Here is a 23,474-nt window from a genome sequence, read left to right on the forward strand (position 1 = left end):
ACGCTGCAGGAAGGATTGGATGGGCTCCCCATTTCTCAGGAGGGGAGAGAGCCCAAAGGTCTTAAACCTGCTACCTTAGAACATCACAGGGTTAGAATTTAAGTCTCTTGGCTTCACACGTCTGCCTGTCCACTCCACAGGGAGAAGCGGCCGGAAACCGGTCATCTACCAAGGGCCACGCTGGGTTTCAAAGGTTGGCAATTTCGGGGTCAGAGCAGAGGCCTATCAGAGACAGTAGGCCGTGTGCGGCCCAGAACATGACACCAGGGACAGGGCGGCCCTCTCGCGGTAGCGTGAGAACACGCTGCCTTAGAGTTACAGAACGACCTCATCAGGCGAAGCTGGGCGGGGCAGCCAGCCTGACTTCCGGGCTGCGCGCTCGAAGCGTGCAGCGTCGGGGCGTCAGCGTGTGACGTATGGGAGTGCGGCTTTGGCGCGAGCGTACGAACGCCCTCACAGAGAAGCTGCTGCGCCTGGTGCCTGTGTGCGGAAGGTCGCCGCTGGAAGATCCTATGGGTTCCGAAGAGCGGCGTCTGTGCAGGTGGTTAGTGTTGTGGAAGCCCGCGCGGCCGCCTCCGCCCCGTAGTGGTCGCTACCAGTGTCACGCAGATGGGGACGATGGGCAGGGCCTCCCGGTGGACACTTAGCTCTTCTGGGACTCTTGGGCCCTGCCACCCGCTCGGGCGTGGGCTCCTAGCTGTTGCTAGTGTCCCGGTCTGAAACTTTGCACACGATAAAGTTACTTTTCTGGAATCTTGTGTCTTGAACAAGGTTTCCCGCTTCCGACACTGTTTCCGCCCCACTTCATCCCAGCTGGTGCCTGTGGGACCAAGACATCCTCATTTGAATTGGTTTTTACCGCTAATGGGAACTCTCGCCTCGCGTGACTAGTTAACGTATTTACAATTAATGTCAGAAAAGCTGTTCACGGGGTCCGAGATTAATCATGAGTGCTGCTTTAAGCAACAGTACCCTCTTCTGACTCTACCGCATTGTCACTTAAGGGCCCCTCCTCAAGAAGTGTGTTCTGTTCTATTTTGCAGACTCAATTACCGAGCGTCGGAGTAATATTGTAGAGTAAAATGCCTATTGGATGCAAAGAGAAGCCAACTTTTTTTGGAATTTTTAAGATGCGGTGCAACCAAGCAGGTACTGACAGATTTTATATAAATTGATCAGTTACACTGGGCAAATGTTTTTAGAAAATTAAGTAAATATACATGATTGCTGGAAGGAATCCAGTTCACTTTTTTGTTTACACTATAAACTGTTCTTTATGAAATCATAAATCCCGTTAAGAGAATGAACATTTACCAAATGATATAGAACACCTGGTGGATAAAGAGGAGATTGGCCCCATGATTAGCAATAGGAAGAATTGTTTTTACAGCGTAGAACTTCCAAATTAGAATAATTGGCAATTTTACCTCTTACTGCCTTTTTTCTAGTTACTAGAGGTTGCCTTTATTTTTTGCCAAAGGCATCCTTCCATCTTTAAAAACTCCCCCTTTTTAGTTGTCAATTATTTTGGTCTCAGTAGTCCTGACACTCTTAAAAATGATAGAAGGCCTCAAAGAGCTTTTCTTTTTTTCCCTTTTTTCAATATAGTTTATTGTTTATGCTATTATAGTTGTCCCATTTCCCCACCCTGCACACCCTCTCCCACCCACTTTCCCCCCACTCTAGTTCATGTCTGTGTCATACTTGTAAGTACTTTAGCTTCTACATTTCCCATTCTATTCTTGCACTCCGCCTGTCTATTTTCTACCTACCATCTATGCTACTTAGTCTCTGTACCTTTTCCCCACTTTCCATCCTCCCCTCTCCCTCCCATTTCCACCCTTCTCAGTTGTCCATGTATCCTTTATATAGGTTCCTCTAAATCCCTCTCTTATTTCCCCTGAAATTCACTCCCCTCTCCCCTCTGGTCACTGTCAGCCTGTTCTCTATTTCAGTGTCTGTGGTTATATTTTGCTTGCTTGTTTGTTTTGTTGTTTAGCTTCCTGTTAAAGGTGAGATCATATGGTATTTGTCCTTCAACACCTGGCTTATTTCACTCAGCATAATGCTTTCTAGTTCCATCCATGATGTTGCAAAAGGTAGGAGCTCCTTCTTTCTTTCTGCAGCATAAAATTCCATTGTGTATATGTACCATAGTTTTTTGATCCATTCATTTACTGACGGGCATCTAGGTTGCTTCCAACTCTTAGCTATTGTAAATTGTGCTGCTATGAACATTGGGGTGCATAGGTTCTTTGGGATTGGTGTTTTAGGGTTCTTAGGATACAATCCCAGCAGTGGAATTGCTGGGTCAAAAGGCAAGTCCAATTTTAGTTTTCTGAGAAAATTTCATACTGTTTTCCATAATGGTTGTACCAGTCTGCAATCCCACCAACAGTGGACCAGAGTCCCCTTTTCCCCACACCCTCTCCAACATTTGTTGTTTATTGCTTTGTTTATGATAGCCATTCTCACCGGTGTAAAGTGGTATCTCATTGTAGTTTTAATTTGCATCTCTCTGATAGCTAGTGATATTGAGCATCTTTTCATGTGTCTCTGGATCCTCTGTATGTCCTCCTTGCAGAAGTGTCTGTTCAAGTCCTTTCCCCATTTTTTAATTGGGTTAGTTGTCTTCTTAGAGTGAAGTCGTGTGAGTTCTTTGTATATTTTGGAGATTAAACCTTTGTCTGAGGTATCATTGGCAAATATGTTTTCCCATACAGTTGGTTGTCTTTTTATTTTAATGCTGTTTTCTTTAGCTGCGCAGAAGCTTTTTATTTTGATGAGATCCCATTTGTTTATTCTTTCCTTTATAGTCCTTGCTCTAGGGGACATATCAGTAAAAATGTTGCTGCGTGAAATATCTGAGATTTTCCTGCCAATGTTCTCCTCTAGGACTTTAATGGTGTCATGGCTTATATTTAAGTCTTTTATCCACCTTGAATTTATTTTGGTGTATGATGTAAGTTGGTGCTCGAGTTTCATTTTTTTGCATGTAGCTGTCCAGTTCTCCCAACACCATTTGTTGAAGAGGCTATCTTTACCCCATTTTATGATACTGCCCCCTTTGTCGAATATTAATTGACTGTAGAGATTTGGGTTTATTTCTGGGTTCTCTATTCTGTTCCATTGGTCTATGTGCCTGTTTTTATGCCAGTACCAGGCTGTTTTGATTACAGTGGCCTTGTAATACAGTTTGATATCAGGTATTGTGATCCCTCCTACTTTGTTCTTCTTTCTTAACATTGCAGCTGCTATTCGGGGTCTTTTATGGTTCCATATAAATTTTTGAAGTGTTTGTTCTATGTCTGTGAAATATGCCATTGGTACTTTAATAGGTATTGCATTGAATCTGTAAATTGCTTTGGGTAGTATGGACATTTTGATGATGTTAATTCTTCCAATCCATGAACACGGTATACGTCTCCATTTGTTTGTGTCTTCCTTGATTTCTGTCTTCAGTGTTGTGTAATTTTCTGCATACAGGTCTTTAACCTCCTTGGTTAGATTTATTCCCAGATATTTTATTTTTCTTTTTGCTATATCGAATGGGATTTTTTTCTTGATTTCTGCTTCTGCTGATTCATTGTTAGTATACAGAAATGCCTTTGATTTCTGGATATTGACTTTGTATCCCGCTGTTTTGCCAAATTCATTTATTAGTTCCAGCAGTTTTTTGGTAGAGTCTATAGGATTTTCCATGTACACTATCATGTCATCTGCAAACAGTGACAGTTTTGTTTCCTCCTTTCCGATTTGGATGCCTTTTATTTCCTTTTCTTGTCTGATTGCTGTGGCTAGAACTTCCAATACTATATTAAATAGAAGTGGTGAAAGTGGACAACCTTGTCTTGTTCCTGATCTTAGTGGAAAAGCTTTCAGTTTTTGCCCATTCAGTATGATGTTGGCTGTAGGTCTTTCATATATGGCCTTTATTATATTGAGGAATGCTCCCTCTATTCCCACTTTGCTGAGTACCTTTATCATAAATGGGTGTTGTACCTTATCAAAAGCTTTTTCCGCGTCTATTGATATGACCATGTGGTTTTTGTCCTTGCTTTTGTTTATGTGGTGTATTACATTTACTGATTTGCGGATATTGAACCATCCTTGCATCCCTGGGATGAATCCCACTTGGTCATGGTGTATGATCTTTTTGATGTATTGTTGGATGCGATTTGCCAATATTTTGTTGAGGATTTTAGCATCTATGTTCATCAGTGATATTGGCCTGTAATTTTCTTTCTTTGTTGTGTCTCTCTCTGGTTTTGGAATTAGGATAATGCTCGCTTCATAAAAAGAGTTTGGGAGTTTCCCATCATTTTGGATTTTTTGGAATAGTCTGTGAAGAATAGGGGTTAGCTCTTCCTTAAACGCTTTGTAGAATTCTCCTGTGAAACCATCTGGTCCGGGGCTTTTGTGTGATGGGAGTTTTTTGATTACTGCTTCAATTTCATTTGCTGTTATTGGTCTGTTCAGGCTTTCTACTTCTTCTTCATTGAGTTTTGGAAGATTATATTTTTCTAGAAATTTGTCCATTTCACCTAGGTTTTCAAATTTCTTGGCATACAGTTCTTCATAGTAATTCCTTACAATCCCTTCTATTTCTGTGGTATCAGTTGTAATCTCTCCTCTTTCATTTCTGATTGTGTTTATTTGTGTCCTCTCTCTTCTTTTCTTAATGAGCCTACTTAAAGGCTTGTCTATTTTGTTTATCTTTTCAAAAAACCAACTCTTGGATTCATTGATCCTTATAATTGTGCTTTTGGTCTCTATGTCATTTAATTCTGCTCTGATCTTGGTTATTTCCTTCCTTGTACTTGCTCTGGGCTGTCTTTGTTGTTGTTCTTCGAGTTCTTGCAGGCGTCGGGTTAGGTTGTTTGTTTGAAATGTTTCTATTTTCTTTAGGTAAGCCTGTATTGCTATGAACTTCCCTCTCAGGACTGCCTTGGCCGTGTCCCATAAGTTTTGGGTTGTTGTGAGTTCATTTTCATTTGTTTCCAGAAACTTTTTGATTTCTTCCCTAATTTCAATCTTGACCCATTCGTTGTTTAATAGCATACCATTCAGTCTCCATGATTTTGGGTGTTTTGGGTTTTTTCCTTTGGGGTTGGTTTCTAATTTCAGTCCCTTGTGGTCAGAGAAAATGCTTGGTATGATTTCAATTTTCTTGAATTTGTTGAGGCTCATTTTGTGTCCTATCATGTGGTCTATCTTTGAAAATGTTCCATGTGCATTTGAAAAGAATGTGTATTTAGCTTCTTTGGGATGAAGCGCTCTATATATATCAGTCAAGTCCATTTCTTCTAGAGTTTCATTTAATGCTGCTATATCTTTGTTGATATTTTGTTTGGAAGATCTGTCCATTTTTGACAGTGGGGTGTTAAAATCCCCTACTATAATTGTGTTGCTGTCAATATCTTTCTTGAAGTCTTCTAGGATTTTTCTTATATATTTGGGTGCTCCTATGTTGGGTGCATATATATTTATGATGTTAATGTCTTCGTGCTGGATTCTTCCCTTGAGCAATATGAAGTGACCTTCTGGGTCTCTCTTTATGGCCCTTTTTTTGAAGTCTATTTTGTCTGATATTAGAATTGCTACCCCGGCTTTTTTTTCTTGTCCATTTGCTTGGAAAATTTGTTTCCAGCCTTTCACTTTTAGTCTGTGATGGTCTTTTGTCCTGAGGTGGGTCTCCTGTAGGCAGCATATGTGTGGGTCATGCTTTCTTATCCATTCAGCTATTCTATGTCTTTTGATTGGAGCATTTAATCCATTTACATTCAAGGTTATTATTGATAGGGACTTATTCATTGCCATTTTTGTACCACAGTTCCTCTCTGTCTCTCTCTTTTCCTTCCTTTCCTTAAAGCAGCCCTTTTAGTATTTCTTGTAGAGCTGGTTTGGTGGAGGCATATTCTTTTAGACTTCTTTTGTCTTGGAAGCTCTTTATTTGGCCTTCTATCTTGATTGAGAGCCTTGCTGGGTAAAGTAGCCTTGGTTGTAGGCCTCTGGTTCTCATTACTTGAAATATTTCTTGCCATTCTCTTCTTGCTTGGAGTGTTTCCATTGAGAAGTCAGTAGCTAACCTTATTGGGGCTCCCTTGTATGTTACTTCCTTTTTCTCCCTTGCTGCCTTTAGGATTCTCTCTTTGTCTTGAAATTTTGCCATTTTAATGATGATGTGTCTTGAAGTGGGCCTCTTTGGGTTCCTCTTGAATGGGACTCTCTGTGATTCCTGGATTCGTGTAACTTTTTCTCTCATCAAATTAGGAAAATTTTCCATCATTACTCTTTCAAATAGGTTTTCTATCCCTTGTTCTTCTTCTTCTCCTTCTGGTATTCCTATTATTCGGATATTATTACGTTTCATATTATCTTGCATTTCTCTTAGTCCATCTTCATTCTTTTTGAGCCTCTTTTCCCTTTCTTGCTCTTTCTGGGAGATTCTTTCTACTGTGTCCTCCAACTCACTGATCCGATCTTCTGCCTCATCGATCCTGCTTTTCATTCCTTCTACTGTGTTCTTCAGTTCCGAAATTGTATTCTTCATTTCCTCTTGTCCTTTGGTGATAGTTTCTATTTCCTTTTTCATGTTGATATAGTTTGCGGAGAGCTCATGGTAGCTCCCCTCTAGTTTCTGGTAGCTCATTGTGAGCTCTTTGAATTTCCTGATAACTAGTGCTTTGAATTCAATATCTGATAGCTGACTTGCCTCTCTTTCATCTAACATTATTTCTGAGACTTCCACCTTTTCTTTCATTTGGGCATTGTTTCTTTGTCTTCCCATTGCTTATGAGACTCTTCTTGTTAGCTTCAGCTTCTTAAATTGATCTGTTCTGACTCCCTAGGTTTATGGTGTGAACTTCTGTGGTAGAATTCCTGTGAAATTCAGTGGTACAGTCTCCTGCAGGTATCTTGATGTTCTCTGCTTCCACCTACTCCTTTCTTTGTGTGTGTGTGATCAGCTGGAGGGGGAGGCAAAATGGTTTATGACAGCAGGAGAGTACTTTATGATATTTACAGTCACAGCTGGCAGAGAAGAGATAGAAGATCTTTAGGCTCTATATAGTGTTAACTGTAATCTTCAACCCAATTTGCCACCTCTAGGAAAGGATAGACCAACGATAAGTCTCTTGTTGGGGATGGAAGGCTTGTGAGTTGTATCTAGAAAGCAGTGAGGTTGCGGTGGTCAGATTTTGAGGTAAGGTGAGAGTAAAGAATAGTAAATAGACATAGCGTGTGAGCAAGTAGAGTTAATCAGTACAGTAATAGAATTCAGGAACCTGTAAAGTGGGCTAAGACCCGAGAGATGTGTTGTGAAGTATTTACAGTGCTATAGAAAGCAACAAACAAACAAACAAACAAATGCACAAAAAAAGGGCAAGAGAAGTGAGGAAAAAGCAATAAGTTTGGGGTGAAATGAAGAAGGACTAAAACAGGAAAAAAGAAAGGAGAGGAACAGAGTACTGAAAGATACAGCAACAATAAAATTAAAAAATATATATGATTACTGAAAAAAGTTTAAAAATAAAAGTAAAAAAACCAAAAAACCAAAAACAAACTCCCTCCTTGCATGTTTCAAACTGTCCAATACGGTTTTTCCGGTTTCGGTGGGACCCCTCTGTGAGCTGGGTTGTAGTCCCAGGCCCACACCCGCCCACCAGCCAGGCTACCAGACTGGGTGCGGGCGCCCGCCCACCTGACAGGCTGCCTTGGTCCCACGGGATCTGGTACTGGTCCTTCCCAGTCCTGTGGCTGGGTGAGAAGCAAGTCAAGCTGCCTTCACAGGAGAACACCTCAGTCCAATTTCCAATAAAAACTTCTCCAGGAAGCGTGCCTCTCAGCCCAGCCCAATCCCCATCCTGACCGGTTAGGACAATGCTCCTCTCAAATTTCCTGGGCTGGCAGGCTGGTGGGCTGGCGACCACAGAGATCTCAACTGAACACGGCCCCCTGTCCTTGCCACCCTCCCTGCATACCTAGGTAGACAGGTCTCTGCCACCCAGCCCCGCCTAGATGGTGAGGGAGGGAGCCAGCTCTTCCAGGGACCCCGCAGCCAGCCCAATGGTGCACTGGGTGCTGGGCTCCCTATGAGTCCTCCGTGGCACTGGCCACAGACGGAAGCCTCTACACCCCTAACACAGCGGCAGCGGTGGCTCTGAGGGGTTTTGGGCTGGCTGAGGGCAGCCGGTCCTGCCACTGCCGCTTTTGTCTTTACTCACAGTTGCTGGGCTCCCGCTGAGTCCTCTGTGGCGGACGCCCCGATGCTGGCCGTAGACAGAAGCCTCTGGGCCCTGGAAGCTGCGGCAGCAGCAGCTCCGAGGTCTTTACGCGCCGGCCAATGGCTGCTGGTCCCGCTGATGCTGCTTTTGACTTTACTCTGGGGTGCCTGGCTCCCGGGGGCAGCTGGCCCTGCCGCTGCCGCTTTTGTCTTTACTCACAGGTGCCGGGGTCCCAATGAGTCCTCTGTGTCAGACGCCCCTGTCGCTGGGCGCAGGCGGAAGCCTCTGGGCCCCGACCACTGAGGCAGCCAAGACTCCAAGGTCTTTATGCGCCAGCCAATGGCTGCCGTCCCGCTGCCGCCGCCACCGCTGCCCTTGACTTTTCTCAGGGTTGCCGGGCTCCCGATGAGTTCTCTGTGGCACAGCCCTGTCACTGGGCACAGACGGAAGGAAGCCTCTGGGCTCCAACCGCTGTGGCAGCCGCGGCTCCGAGGTCTTTATGCACCGGCTAATGGCTGCTGCCGGTCTGGCCGCCTCCGTCCTTACTTGCGTCCCTGAGACCCCAAGGACCTCTAGCTGTCTGGTTCGTCACTATCTCTGGTCTCTTATTTTCATAAATGCTGGGGAATTGTTGGTTGGGGAATTGATTGCACTGTTCTTCTGTAAATCTGCCAGGATTTTCTCCCAGGTGTAGGAGAACTGGAGTCGCTCTGTCCTACTCCACCGCCAAAGAGATTTAACTCATATGATTGCTTTTCTAGACAACTGCTGTACTCACATATGCAGAAATGCTTATGTATACTTTTCATTTTGTCACAGAATATTAAAAAGATGTATTTTTAATGTTAATATTGGGCTTTAATATTACTAATTTTTACTTCATTAAGGACATTTTATTTTTATTTTTTCTTTTATTGATTCCAGAGGGAAGGGTGGGAGAAAGAAATATTGATATGAGAGAGAAACATTGATTGGTTGCTTCTTACATGCTCCCTGATAGGGGACCAAATCTGCAAACCAGGCATGTACCCTGGCTGGGAATCGAAATGATGACCTTTTGGTTCACAGATCATTGTTCAACCAACTGAGCCACACCAGTCAGGGCATTCATTATGGACATTTTAAATTAAACTGGGTTTTCTGTTTTTGTTTTTGTTTCTTCACAAGTACATGGTGATGAAGAATAAATACAGTGATTATTAGCACAGTTTGCTGCCACTGCCTTAACTCACACAAAGATGTCATCAGTTTTACTTACCAGTGGTGCAATGTCAACATTGTGAAAAACACAAATGATGCCTTAGTATTATGAAAATAGTTTTGACCTTAGGGACCTTTTAAAAAGGTTCCACTAATTGTTCTACAGTCCACACTTTTAGAAGCACTACTTTAAGAGTGGATAGATCAGAGTAGATGTTTTGTTATTTGTCTTTAACAATAAATCATTTTATTCCCTTTTATTTGTGAGTCTAAACATTCCTTACATCCACTTTTATAGTCTATAAGCATTTGAATTGTGTCTGTAGAATGCATTCCTACTGTGGTTTTTGTTTCTGAATAATGATTAAAAGATAAAGAATACTTTAGCCTTGGGTGGTGGCTGAGTTGGTTGGAGTGTCACCCTCACCAAAAGGTTGAGGGTTTGAATCCTGGTCAGGGCACATGTCTAGGTTGTGGGTTCCAATCCCCAGAGTAGGGGGCACATACAGGAGGCTACTGATTGATGGTTCCCTGTCTCTCTGTCTTACTGTCCCCTTCCTATCTAAAAAGCAGTAAAAACATATCCTTGAGTGAGGATTAAAAAATAAAACTTTAGAAGAGCTAATATAGTTAAAAGCTATCTCCTTGTAACTTTTGTAAACTTCTTATACATTATTGCAGATTCATAACAGAACAGATGAATGATCCTGTTTCATTAATGTGCTTTAAGAAAAGTCATCCATAGTCCAAATGTCAAACATTCTTTTATTTATAATGATCTTTACTGGCTCATGAATTTTTGTTTCTCTAATTAAAACCAAGATGAGGTTTTTATTTTTCTTACAGATTTAGGACCAATAAGCATTAATTGGTTTGAAGAACTTTCTTCAGAAGCTCTACCTTTTAATTCTGAAACTGCAGAAGAATCTGAATTTAAAGTCATCAGTTATGAACCAAACCTATTTAAAACACCACAAAGAAAACCTTGTCAAATGGCTTCAACACCAGTAATATTCAAAGAGCAAAGTCTAACTCTGCCACTGTACCAATCTCCTTTAAAAGAACTGGATAAGGACAGATTAGATCTAGGTAAGTAATATGATGTAGACTAAAGAAGAAAATGAAGCAGGAATTCGGAGTAATCTGTATTAAGAATCCCTACTCTGTCATTAACTCAGTTGTGTTGGTCAGATCAACCTCTCTGGCTTCACTTTGCCCACCTAAGAAAATGGAGATGATAAAAATACTATCTGATAAATTCGGATTAAATAAAATAATGTAGGTACTTAATAAATGTTCCTTTTCCTACCTCCTTTGATTAATATATCCTTCCTACTGAAACTTGCTAAGTTTTATCTTTCCTATACAAAAACAAAAATGCACCCTAGGACTTTATATGGATTGTACAAAATTGTATTTCTGCAGGTTGTCACAGAGGACAGGGAAGATTATTTTTTATCAAATCTTCTGATTTGGTGACAGTTCCCTAGCCTATGTACCAGATATTTCCAGTCAATCAAATATTGGTCATTTATATTGCTTGCTTGATTTAAGTAGCATCCTCTCCCTTTCTTTGGAGTACTATTCACTAGTAAGGAGAATTAAAGTACACAGATAAATTATAGTCTAAGATTGAATATGGTATATTGAAAAGTACAAAAAGTACAATGAGAATTGAGAAGAAAGCATAAATAATATTGGGAAGAATGGGAAATGATTCATTTGAATTAAATCTTAAAGGGTAGAAAATGGGACAATGTGATAGTGTAGGCAGAGGAAAAACATGACGAGTATGCAGTTCGTTAGGAGAATAGCAAATAATTTCAGTCATTTGGAATGTCAAATCTGACAGGGACCAATAACAACCTAAGGCTAAAAAGCAGATTAAAGGCAGATATCAAATGCCAAGCTAAAGAAAGTGAATTTATTTGATAGACTGTCAAGCAGAAAAAACAAATTTAATCATACTCTTACTTCCTGTTTCAAACCTTGGATTACCTCCCTTTTGCCCTCATGGTAAAATTCAGACTCCTTAATGTGATTACAAGGTCCTTACAAAGTGGCCTTTGACCTCTAGGAAGTCAGTCTTGTATGAGAGAAAATATTTAAATAAATATTCTGGTGTGGTACCTGTTACAACAGGAGCTTGGACCCAGTATTATGTTGTGGAGATAATGAAGGAAGCAGCCTTAGGTCTTAATGTGGTCAAGGAAAGCTCTAAAACCAGTTGATACTGAATCTTCTAAAAAGTAAGGATACACCTAGAGCCAGTGGTTTATCCTCTAAATTTAATCTGCCGGAATTGATTTATCCTTAATCAGGAAAGGGTAGGAATGAGTTAATACAGCCACTTGACTATGCGGAGAACCTGATAGTTTTAAGGTTATAGTGCATAAGTAATTCAGGTGACTGTAGTCTCAAGACATTTTGCTTTTTTTTAAGGAGAGAGAGAGAGAGAGAGAGAGAGAAATATCAGTGTATGGTTGCTACTGGTGTGTCCCCTGCTGGGAACTGGCCTGCAACCCAGGCATGTGCCCTGACTGGGAATCGAACCGCGATCGTCTGGTTCGCAAGGCCTGCGCTCAATCCACTGAGCTACACCAGCCAAGGCTAAGACATTTTGCTTTTAAGTTTACTTTAAATTCAGTATTGAAATGTAAGACTTAAGCTGTTTTTTAAACTACTTTGTTCTAACACCAAATGCATTATTTTTAAAAATAATGCATTATCCCTGAAGTTCCATAAGAACTGTTTTTCTCAGTAGCCCATCTGTCCTTTTGCATAAAATACAAGTTTATCTTACCATTACTCAGCTTATTTGTGAGATTCTCAAGTTACTTGGGAAATACTTATTTTGGTATGTACTTGGTTTTGCTTGGTTCATTTTAAAATTTTTATTCTTTATGGTTGAATTTCTTTTTGTTGCTGATCCAATATTGATACTTTATTATTAACTAAAGTCCTTTTTTTATATGTAATATGGTTTCTTTGACAGGTCTGTGGGTTTTGACAAGTGCATAATGTCATGTAAACACCATTACAGTATCATGCAGAGTAGTTTCACTGCCCTAAAAATCCCCTGTACTCTAGTTTACCACTACCACCCTCCCACAACCCCCCTTAGCCCCTCCCTGGCAGCCACTGATCTTTTTACCGCATGTCATTCTTTTCTCAGAATGTCATATACATAGTTGGAGTCATAAAGTATGTAGCCTTTTCAGATTGGCTTCTTTCACTTAGCAATACTAGTTTTGTCTGTGTCTTCATGGCCTGACAGCTCATTTCTTTTTATCACTGAAAAATGTTCTATATTTTGGTTGCTTGCAGGTTTTGGAAATTATGAATAAAACTGCTATAATTATTCATTTGTAGGTTTTTTTGTGTGGACCTCATCATTTTCACATCATTTGGGTATTTGCCAGGGAGCACAATTTGCTGCATCTTATGTTAGAATTATATTTAGTTTTGTAAGAAACTGCGATCTCTCTCAAAGTGGCTGTACCACTTTGCATTCCTACCAGCTGCAAATGAAAGTTCCTCTTGCTCCACATCCTCACCAACATTTGGTGCTGTCTGTGCTTTTGATTTTCATTCTAATAGTTGTGTGGTAGTATCTCATTGTCCAGTTTATTGTTTTAAGGCATTTTTAAAAATCTTTTTAAAGTGAACAGGGAAAGGTGAAATTTCACGATATGGGTTTAGCTACTTTTAAAGCATCTTTAAAAGTTTCATAACAAAAGAAAATGGACACAACTGTATTTGAATGTTAATAAAAATGATAAAAAAGGAAGTTGGGTATTTTGTTGAAGTGGATTTTTTAAACTTGTATGTGTATTTGGTTTATTAGTGATTATGTCTATTCCCTGTCACCTGAGAAAGGAGAATATAATACAATGTTTTATGTATGCTACTACAAATAGTTTTCAGTTTGGTTTTTGCTTGACTTACTAAAACTGTTCGCTATCTTCTCCAAAGCTCTAGGTTAGCGATTGTAGGATCAGTTAAAGCAACTATTTTTAAAAGCACTTTTTAAGAGTAATAAGTGCCTCGAGTACCCAATTAGTGATACAAAAAATAGGAATGTTGAAAAACTACAGGATGGATTTGCTAAAATCACATACAGCTATGGAAACCCTATCTTAGCATTATTGTCTGAGAAAGAAGATGTGTTTAACAGGAATGAAAGTATTATGTGTTGCTATCTACAACCCACCTTTCTAAACCTTGCTGATTTATTTAGCCAGTGTTCGTGAAGTGACTGTAACATCAGAAATTATTGTAGTTGCTAAAGATACAGTGATAAGTCAGACAAAATCTCTTCCTCAGGGAACTCACAGTCTGACGGGAAACAGGAACAGTGTATGACAAACTCTGCAGGAACATAGGAGGAGCGTGCACTTAGTCTCAGGTCAGGGACCACTGAAATTTTCTGGAAGACGTGATTTCAAAATGGGAACCTGAAAGAGGATATTCCAGGTTAAGAGAAATAAAGTGAGAAACAGTCTGTATGATGGTTTTCTCTAGACTGAGAGAACGATTCTTGCAGTATGTGCAAGTGGTTGGGAATAGCTAAAGAGAGAATGAAAAAATGTCATCATAGAAATTAAGACATCAGATTGTGAAGGTCTTATTACCAGGGAGTTTTATTATGGGGTTTGAACTTGATCTTGACACCAAGATCTTGAAAGGTTTTCGGCAGAAAAATAATGTGGTCAGATTAGGTACCCCAATGAGTTTTCAATAAATGTCTTTTCCTTTACTTTTATTTTCCATGACACCATAGAACCATGTGTGACCTAATAATAGGACATAATCACATTCCACTTGAAATGTGTACCAAATTCATTCAAAAAATAAAATTCTCCTACTACTGTATTCTGAACTCCTTGAAGATAAAGCTGTATCTTGATTGTATTATTTAAAGTGCCTTATGTGTATTGTATCCTTACAACATGGTTGTTGAAATGGAGTCAGACATCCCTTTTTGGGAAGAGTTGGCAAGTTGAGTAGCCAATTCAGACCAAACTTCCTGTACATTCTCCTTCCCAGTACAGATGAGACTTTTTTGTTTTTAAATACTTCAGGAAGTGGCCCTGGCTGGCGTAGCTCAGTGAATTGAGCACAGGCCTGCGAACCAGAGGATCACGGTTCAATTCCCAGTCAGGGCACATGTCTGGGTTGCAGGCCAGTTCCCTGGAGGCCAACTCCCAGCAGGGGACGCACGAAAGGCAACCATACATTGATGTCTCTCTCCCTCTCTCCTTCCCCTCTAAAGATAAATACATAAATAAAATTTTTAAAAATTTAATAAATAAATAAATCAGGAAGTGAAAATTCACAATACAGAGCATGTATATCCTCACTGAATTATTGTACTCTTTTCAGGAAAGCATATTGCCAATAGTAAGCATAAAAGTTGTTGCACAATGAAGGCTAAAATGGATCAAACAAATGATGTTATCAGCTCACCTCTAAATTCTTGTCTTAGTGAAAGGTATGATAAATACTTAAATGAAACATTTTCCTGCATATGATATTTGTTTTATAGAAATGCACTAGTTTTCACACTAATATTCTGAGTGAGAGCCTGGAAGAGAATCTTCTTTTGGGTTGGCCAAAAAACTCAATTAGTTTTTTCTGTACAATGGCTCTAGTTGTGCTTAGTTGTCTTTAACTTCATTTAAAACAATTTTAATAGATTGTATTGTGACAGCTGACATATTAGTGTGCATCTTAAAAAATTATCATAATTGGTGAATTTTTTTCATCTATTTCAATATCAAAGGTAGGAGAAAATACACAACATTTTTGGCATATTATGCTTTATTATTTCAAGAAAGATTAAAAACAAACTGAAATGTAAAAAATTTGTGCAGTATATGGAGAAGGTACTGTGACTGATCAAATATGTCAAAAGTGATATGCGAAGTGTCTTGGTACCACTGACATTTTAGCCATATAATTCTTTGCTGTGTATTGGAAGATGTTTAGCAGCACCCCTGGCCTTAATCCTCTAGAAGCCAATATTGGGACATAGCTGACATACTCAAAGTATCCAAATCAATAAAGTTATTGGTGAAAATGAAAAATGTGACTTATTTACGTAAAAAACTGAGGGGACATTTTGGCCAACCCAGTATTTTTAAATAATCTTTTAGGTTGAGTTCTTTACTGCATTAGTTTCTACATTAGAAACATTTACTTTGTTTTTCTTACAACGTTGAATTGACTGCTTTTTTTGTATATTCTTTGAAGTTTTAAGTAACAAAAATACTAATGATAAAAAAATGCCTTTGAAATATCAGTTTAAAATAAATTATTCGTGTATTTTGAATCACCGGAGAGAGAATGTGAGGCTATTATAGATTCACTTCACATAATTTTTAAATTCAAAATAATGTAATTCCTCCCCTGATTGGTATAGCTTAGTTGGTTGGATGTTGTCCTGCAAACCAAAAAGGTCACTAGTTCTGTTCTTGGCCAGGACACATGCCTGGGTTGTGGGGCTGGATTGCAGGCCAGGCCCCTCGTTGGGGATGTGAGAGAGACAACCAGTGGATGTTTCTCTCTCACATAGATGTTTCTCTCCCTTCCCCCTCTCTAAAAATAAATTTTAAAATTATATATGTATATATAATTCCTAGCAGCTAAAATTTATGTGTACTTATACATTACTTTCAATGGGCCTGTGAAACATAATTTAGTGATTTTTAAATTTTTCATGCAACATTTACTTTTTTAAAAGTAATACAAAAATATTACAGTGGTATCATTCTAATATCATTGAGAGTCCTTTTTTTTTTTAGTGACATTAGTAAATGTTATTTGTCATATCTCTTATCTCCAGAATAATCTGAGGGAATTTGCTTTGTTTTGTTTTAGTTCTGGTATTCTGCAATGTACACATGTAACACCAAAAAGAGAAAAGTCAGGTATGATTAAAAACAAGGCTTTTTATTTTTTAAATATTCTAAATTTTAACAAAAATAAAGCTTAGTAATTTTTTTTTGTTTTACCCCAGTGGTATGTGGAAATTTATTTCATACACCGAAGCTTATGAAGGTAACTATTCTGCCTAGTTTATTTTTGTTATGTATTAATTGAGAATTTTATAACTGTCATACCTTTGCCCTGAGATTTACAGTTATATACCTATGGTCTCACTTAGGAATTTAGTAAATGATAAATGAAAAAAATAAGTGAATAAAAAATATTTTTAAAATATTCATCAGTGTCTTTTGTGTGTAGTAATTTATTTTCTTTATTTCCAGGGTCAGACTCGGAAACATATTTCTGAAAGTCTAGGGGCTGAAGTGGATCCTGATATGTCTTGGTCAAGTTCTTTAGCCACACCACCAACCCTTAGTTCTACTGTGCTCATAGGTAATACTATCAAATGTTTTTTCTAAGAAAGTAAATGATGTTGATAAATTATCATATCTAATACTTTGTGTTAAAAAGAAAATATGAAAAGATACTTAAATAGTAATTAAATTAGGTAATCCTGTCTTCCATAAACATATTAGTTCAAAATAGTATTACCATATTTTACCATGTATAATGTACAGTTTTTTGCCCAAATTTTTGAGGGGAGAATAAGGATGTGTATTATACATGGGTATTGCTAATTCTGTATCTATATAAATGCTTTTAATTTTTATTTATGCTCAAAATTAGAAGTGTAACTCTAGAAAGCAATAATTATATCAATATGCAAAATAATAACCTGGATTATAATAATAGGTTTTGTTTCTTTTTTCTTTTATTTTTTAGAGTATATTTTATTAATTATGTTATTACAGTTTTCCCAATTTATCCCTTTCTCCCCCACCACCCTGCACCCTCAACCCTCCAGCGTTCCACCTGCTTAGTTCATGCCCATGGGTTGTACATATAAGTTCTTTGAATTCTCTGTTTCCTATAACATTCTTAATCTTTCCCCGTCTATTTTCTGCCAACCAATTATGCTGCTTATTCCCTGTACCTTTTGTCCTATTCCTCCCCTGTCCCACTGAAAACCCTCCATATGATGTCCATTTATCTGATTCTATTCCTGTTCTAGTTGTTTGCTTAGTTTTTGTTTTTGTTGTTTTTCTTTTTTTTTTTTTAGGTTCAGTTGTTGATAGTCATGGGTTTATTGTCATTTTACTGTTCATAGTTTTTGATCTTCTTCAATTTCTTAGATAAGTCCCTGAACATTTCATGCAATAAAGGCTTGGTAATGATGAACTCCTTTAACTTGACCTCTGAGACACGCTTTATCTGCCCTTCCATTCTCAATGATAGCTTTGTTGGATAGAGTAATCTTGGATGTAGGTCCTTGCCTTTCATGACTTGAACTACTTCTTTCCAGTCCCTTCTTGCTTGTAATGTTTCTTTTGAGAAATCAGCTGACAGTCTTATGGGAACTTCTTTGTAAGTAATTCTCACCTTTTCTCTTGCTGCTTTTAAGATTCTATCTTTATCTTTAATCTTGGATAACTTAATGATGGTTTATCTTGGTGTGTTCCTCTTTGGGACCAACTTCTTTGGGACTTTCTTGGCTTCCTGGACTTCCTGGAAATCTGTTTCCTTCGCCAGATTGGGGAAGTTTTTCTTTATTATTTGTTCAAATAAATTTTCAATTTCTTGCTGTTGTTCTTCTCCTTCTGGTACCCCTATAATTCAGATGTTGGAGTGTATAAAGTTGTTCCAAAAGTTCCCAAGCCTCTCTTCATGTTTTTGGATTCCAGTTTCTTCATTTTGTTCCAGTTTCTTTCTTCCTTCCGATCCACACTGTTGATTTGAGTCTTGGTTTGCTTCCTGTCACTGTTGGTTCCCTGAATATTTTGCTTTATTTCACTTTGGGTATCCTTCATTTTTCGACCAAGCTCAAATAGTTCTGTGAGCATTTTGATTACCGGTGTTTTGAACTCTCCATCAGATAGGTTGGCTATCTCCTTAAGCACTTAGCTCTTTTCTGGATTTTTGCTATGTTCTTTCATTTGGGCCATATTTCTTTGTCTTGGTGCAGCTAATAGGGTGTAAAGGGGTAGGGCCTTAGGTATTTACTTGGGCATGGCAACCCTCCTTGCTGCATTGTGGTGCTGTAGGTGTGGTCAGAGAGGGAACAGTGCAGCTCACTTGCTCAGCTCTTGCTCCACTTTCCAATGAACTTGTGTGAGATTGGGAATTTCTCCCACTGTGTCAACCCCTGCCGTAGGCCACAGCTAGCCGTGAGTCTGAGTTTCCTATTCAGCCAGTCCACGCGCACATTCCCTCGCCTTGCTGTGGGTTTTCTCTGTCCGCCCGTCTGTCCTCTCTCACTCATCTCCCTCCTACTGGTCTGGTTTAATTCCTTGGTTGTCTGAGTTCCATGCAGTTTGATTTTCTGGCACTTCTGGTTGTTTCTTGTTTTTAGATTGATTGTTATCCTTTTGGTTGTGCAAGGAAATGAAGGGTTTCTACCTACACTTCTATCTTGGCTGGAACTCCCGGTTTTGTTTCTAAATATAAATAAGTTAAAAAATTTATTAAAAAGTAAAATGAAAGATTCCTGAAAGTTGGGGCCAAACACGTGAATGCACATTATACACAGGAGCACATTATATGAGGCAAAATATGGTATTTTGTTTAGAGCAAACTGATATGAATCAGAAGTATGTTAGGTAGTATTCTATAAGAGTCAGATTATTTATTTGCAAATCAGAAATTTTTTTATTCTAGCAAAAATGCATTTTATCTTGATTCCTTTTTTAGCTAAAAAAATAAATTTGCTGTGTTGTTGCTCAGATGCAATAATACCAGTAAAAGCATGTTGAAAATTAAAAAGTGTTTAACATATGATATACCTTTAGATTGTATTAGCATCTAAATAAATACTAACACCTATAAGCATTCACTTTCAAATTGGACTCCACAGCTTAATCTGATTCTCCAAGTCTTAGTGGACAGTATCACCTTAGAGTCAGGATCACCAAACCATAATTTCGTACCCCTTTGCAAATGGTACTAAGAAAGTGACTATAGCTTATTCATTGTGTTGAGTGACCTTTCTAAATAGTATACCTGGGTCAGTTTTCTTTGAAATGTGTCATTTAATCCAATAATAGTCTTTTGATGTCTGACCAAAAAAGTATCTAAGTTTTTGCATCAACTGTAGTGTATGATGTACAATACATATAGGTCAATTGAATTTTTCTTTTACAGTCAGAGATGAAGAAGCACCTGGAGCTGTATTTCCCAATGATACTACTGCTGTAAGTGAACAGGAAAGATTGATTATGCTGTTGTAGATGCTTATAATTTTAGTATGATGCCTTGAAAAATTATTTATCTTGGCTTTTTCATTCCTTATTTTATGATTTATCTAAGCCTTTGAGAAAGTCTAAACCTGTTTCTATATGTGATTTACTTTGACTTCCTATGATAAATTCTCCTGTTACTCTGTTTAAGAATAAGTTGAATGTTTATGGATAATTAAGTATTTATATTAGTAATTTTAAAATATAACTTTTGTAGATTTGGAAAAGCTGTTTTTCTGACCATGATGGAAGTCTGAAGAAAAATGACAGGTTTATTCCTTCCGGGCTAGACAATGAAATAGAAAATCAAAGAGAAGCTAAAAGTCATGGTAAGTCTTTATGTGAATGCCTTTTTAACTGACATCATTGAAGTATTGCTCCTCTTATAAATAAAACACATTGGTTCTCCTTACTGGATGACTAAAGGTATTAAGGGTAGAAACTAACTTGACTTAGATGAAAATGTTAAAGCATCGTGCTAAAGCAAGACTATTCAAGATATTGTCGTGATACAAAAACAAAACAAACAAAACCAATTACTCAAAACAGAGATTAAGAATAATACTTATAATTAACAAAATGTGAAAACCATATTTTCTAATTAGTGAGTAAATATGGTTGCAGAAATGTCAAAAACTGCCTAATGATGTCGTTGAAATATTGCATTTTTCTTAGTGTGTGTATGTCTGTATAAATATGTGGGATTGAGTGTCTGTGAGTGAGTATGTATGTAGGTATGTGTATAAAATCCTATTTTACTTTCAGTTGTAGAGCCACAAAATTAATTTGGACCATATGGTTTGATAAATGTTAGATATATTAAGTACGTAAAGTAAGATTGGGTTAATTTTAATTGTGTAAAGTGGGTAAAGAAAGGTTATTGGTGATCGGAGTATGAGTAAAGGGCTCTGAGTACAGTAGAATCTGCTTTATCAGAAGAACAGAAGAAGGGTGGGTGTCCCTCCTGCCCCTCCAAAAATAGCCAGTAGTCAGGATAACCCTTTAAAGGTTCAATTTTGTATTATTTAGTACATACTATTTCTATGAAAAAGATTGCAAGAATCATAAATTATATGGATTTATTATAAAATGTTATTAATATGCTTCTGTTTTACATTTTAACAGGATTGGGAAATTCATTTGGTAAAGTAAGTAGCTGCAAAGACCATTTTGGAAAGGCAGTGCCAAATGTCTTAGAAGGTGAAGTACATGAAAAGGTTGGAGATATTTCTGAAGAAGATAATTTCTCATTATGTGTTTCTAAATATAAAAAAAGAAATATACAAAAAATAAAAACCAGCGAGACTAGGAAAAATAGTTTCAATGAAACAAAAACCAGTGAATGTGAAGAAGCTAAAAAACAAATAAAAGAAAGTAAACATTCATTTTTAGCTGAAATGGAACCAAATGGCAATAATCCATTAGATACAAAAATAATGAATCAGAAGCCCTTTGGGGGTGGAAGTGACAGAATCTCTGAGGACACCGTACAGTCTCCAGCTTTCAAATGGTCTCAGCTAACCCTCTCAGATCTAAGTGGAACCCAGATGGGGAAAATACCCCTACTGCATATTTCTTCTTGTGACCAAAATAATTCTGAAAAAGACCTCATAGGCACAGAGAAAGAATGTACCAACTTTATTACTTTAGAAGATCCTTTGCCACATATTTCAAGTGTACCAAAGACAGAGAAGACATTAAAGGGGGAAACAGTGAATAAGAGAGATGAAGGACAGTGTCTTAAACCACGTGAAGAGTACACTCCTGTGGTAAAAAACGTACCGTCTGAAACTTCCCTAATAGCTTCTCCTCATCAGGATATCAAAAAGTCTCTGTTCGGGTTAAGAGAATCGCCTGTAGAGACACCCAGTTCACTTTCTTCAAATAATATGACTGATCCAAACTTTAAGGAAGAACCTGAAGCTTCCGAAAGTGGATTGGAAATATGTACTATTTTCTCCCAGAAAGAGAGTTCTTCATATACAAGTTCAGTTGGTAATGGAAGCTGGCCAGTCACTATCAAACATACATCTGTAGCTTTGAAGAATACGGGTTTAATATCTACTTTGAGAAAGAAAACTAAAAAGTTTATTTATGCTATAAATGGTGAAACATCTTATCAAAGATTAAAAATGAAGAAAGATCAAGAATCAGGACTAAGTAACTATTCTACCCAATTTGAAGCAAACACTTTTGAAGCACCATCTACAGTTACAAATGCTGATTCAGGTACCGTTCTGTGTGTGTGTGAATAGTACCTACAGTTATATGGATGGTGACAAGTTCTCTTAAATAGATATGTAAATCTCTTCCTTTAATGTTTTTCACAAGCATACAGCCTTCCATAGCTTTTTTGGTTTTTGACCTTTGAGCAACATAAAGGCTGGGGTGCCAATCTCCATGCAATTGGAAATTTGAGTATAACTTTTGAGTTCCCCAAAACTCATTCATTCTTTGGTATCCAAAAGGGGCTAGTTCCAGGATACCAAAATCCTCAGATGTTGAAGTCCCTTATATAAAATAATATAGAAGAGTGCATGTAGTCAGCCCTCTGCATCTGTGGATTCCAAAACACAGATGGAAAATACTGTTTTCCATTCGTGGTTTGTTGCAGATACAATACCTGGAGATAGGGAAGACTGACTGTATATTTATTGAAAAAAACACCACATGTAAGTGAACCTGCTCAGTTCAAACCGATGTTGTTTAAGGGTCAATTGTATTTAATAACAGGCAATGTCAACTTGTTATTGTTTAGGCCTTTGATTACCAGTGTTCAGAACCATTTCATCAAACTTGCTAGATCAGTATGTATAGTATATGTATAATCATTACTCTTGAAGCAGAGCATGTAATTTTTAACCATCAAGAAATTGACTATGTAATTCCTGCTTTAATTTCCAGTGTTTATTATATGCAAGTTGGACAATTTTATAAATGTGTTGTGCTATTTACTATATATTATCACTAAAGCAAGAAAAGAATAGGAAAAAGGCTAATAATTTCTAGCTAAGTTTAGTGTAAGCCACTCCTAAAATAAAGCAGTGATTTTTATTCTTGTTACATAATTTTCTTAAATATTAGATTACTGAGAGTTATTACCGTATCTCTGTACATCCAGAGTATGTACAGTGAAACTTGGGGTTTTTTTTCCAGCAACAATTTATTTAATCAGTAAACTCTGTTGAAAGGTGATTTAGTTTCCTATGAGAAGATTTTAGTGGGTTGGAATATCTTAGTGAATAATAGGTTTGATAGAACTGGAGTACAGAGGAACTGTTTGAGATTTGGGTTAATTTTCAGAAAAAAGTATCCAATATTATATGTATCAGAGTTAAAACCAATAAAACAGCTAATATGTAGTAGTGGTTACTGATGAAAGAAAATAAGATTAATAATTTTGACTTGTTAATAGTAAATTCAGATAGCCTTTAAGATTGAACAGAGCAGCCCTAGCTGGTGTAGCTCAGTGGATTGAGTGCAGGCTGTGATCCAAAGGGTCACCAGTTTGATTCCCAGTCAGGGCAACATGCCTGGGTTGTGGGCTGGGTCCCCAGTGGGGGCCACATGAGAGGCAACCACACATTGATGTTTCTTTCCCTCTCCTTTCTCTCTCCCTCCCCGCTCTCTAAAATAAATAAATAAATAAATTGAACAGAACAGTTTAACTCATTTGCCTTTATAATTGAGATTATGTCATTTTTCAGGCTCATCATAAGTAGAGCCTGGTTTTAAAAAGTTAACTTTTTGTGTGTTTTTTCAGTAT

The 23,474-nt window shown here is 37.9% G+C and overlaps 1 protein-coding gene across 4 annotated transcripts in view; it reads left to right on the forward strand.

Annotated features, from left to right (window-relative positions):
• Positions 1 to 440: 440 nt before the first annotated feature.
• Positions 441 to 23,474, forward strand: part of BRCA2 (BRCA2 DNA repair associated) — a 100,744-nt gene continuing 77,710 nt past the window's right edge. For 3 of the 4 annotated variants that reach the window (XM_037037169.1, XM_037037171.1, XM_037037172.1), the window contains exons 1-10: positions 441 to 541; positions 1,044 to 1,149; positions 10,272 to 10,514; positions 14,811 to 14,919; positions 16,308 to 16,357; positions 16,447 to 16,487; positions 16,697 to 16,808; positions 19,614 to 19,663; positions 19,926 to 20,037; positions 20,834 to 21,937. In XM_037037169.1, the coding sequence (XP_036893064.1) occupies positions 1,083 to 1,149; positions 10,272 to 10,514; positions 14,811 to 14,919; positions 16,308 to 16,357; positions 16,447 to 16,487; positions 16,697 to 16,808; positions 19,614 to 19,663; positions 19,926 to 20,037; positions 20,834 to 21,937 (1,888 nt within the window). In that variant the 5' untranslated portion in view covers positions 441 to 541; positions 1,044 to 1,082. Of the gene's footprint in view, positions 545 to 1,043; positions 1,150 to 10,271; positions 10,515 to 14,810; positions 14,920 to 16,307; positions 16,358 to 16,446; positions 16,488 to 16,696; positions 16,809 to 19,613; positions 19,664 to 19,925; positions 20,038 to 20,833; positions 21,938 to 23,474 lie in introns of all 4 variants that reach the window. The other variant, XM_037037170.1, reaches the window with a different exon arrangement.

The sequence above is a fragment of the Sturnira hondurensis genome, unplaced genomic scaffold (assembly GCF_014824575.4).
Source record: "Sturnira hondurensis isolate 20B ecotype Veracruz unplaced genomic scaffold, ASM1482457v3 Scaffold0022910, whole genome shotgun sequence".
In the NCBI taxonomy this organism is placed as follows: domain Eukaryota; kingdom Metazoa; phylum Chordata; class Mammalia; order Chiroptera; family Phyllostomidae; genus Sturnira; species Sturnira hondurensis.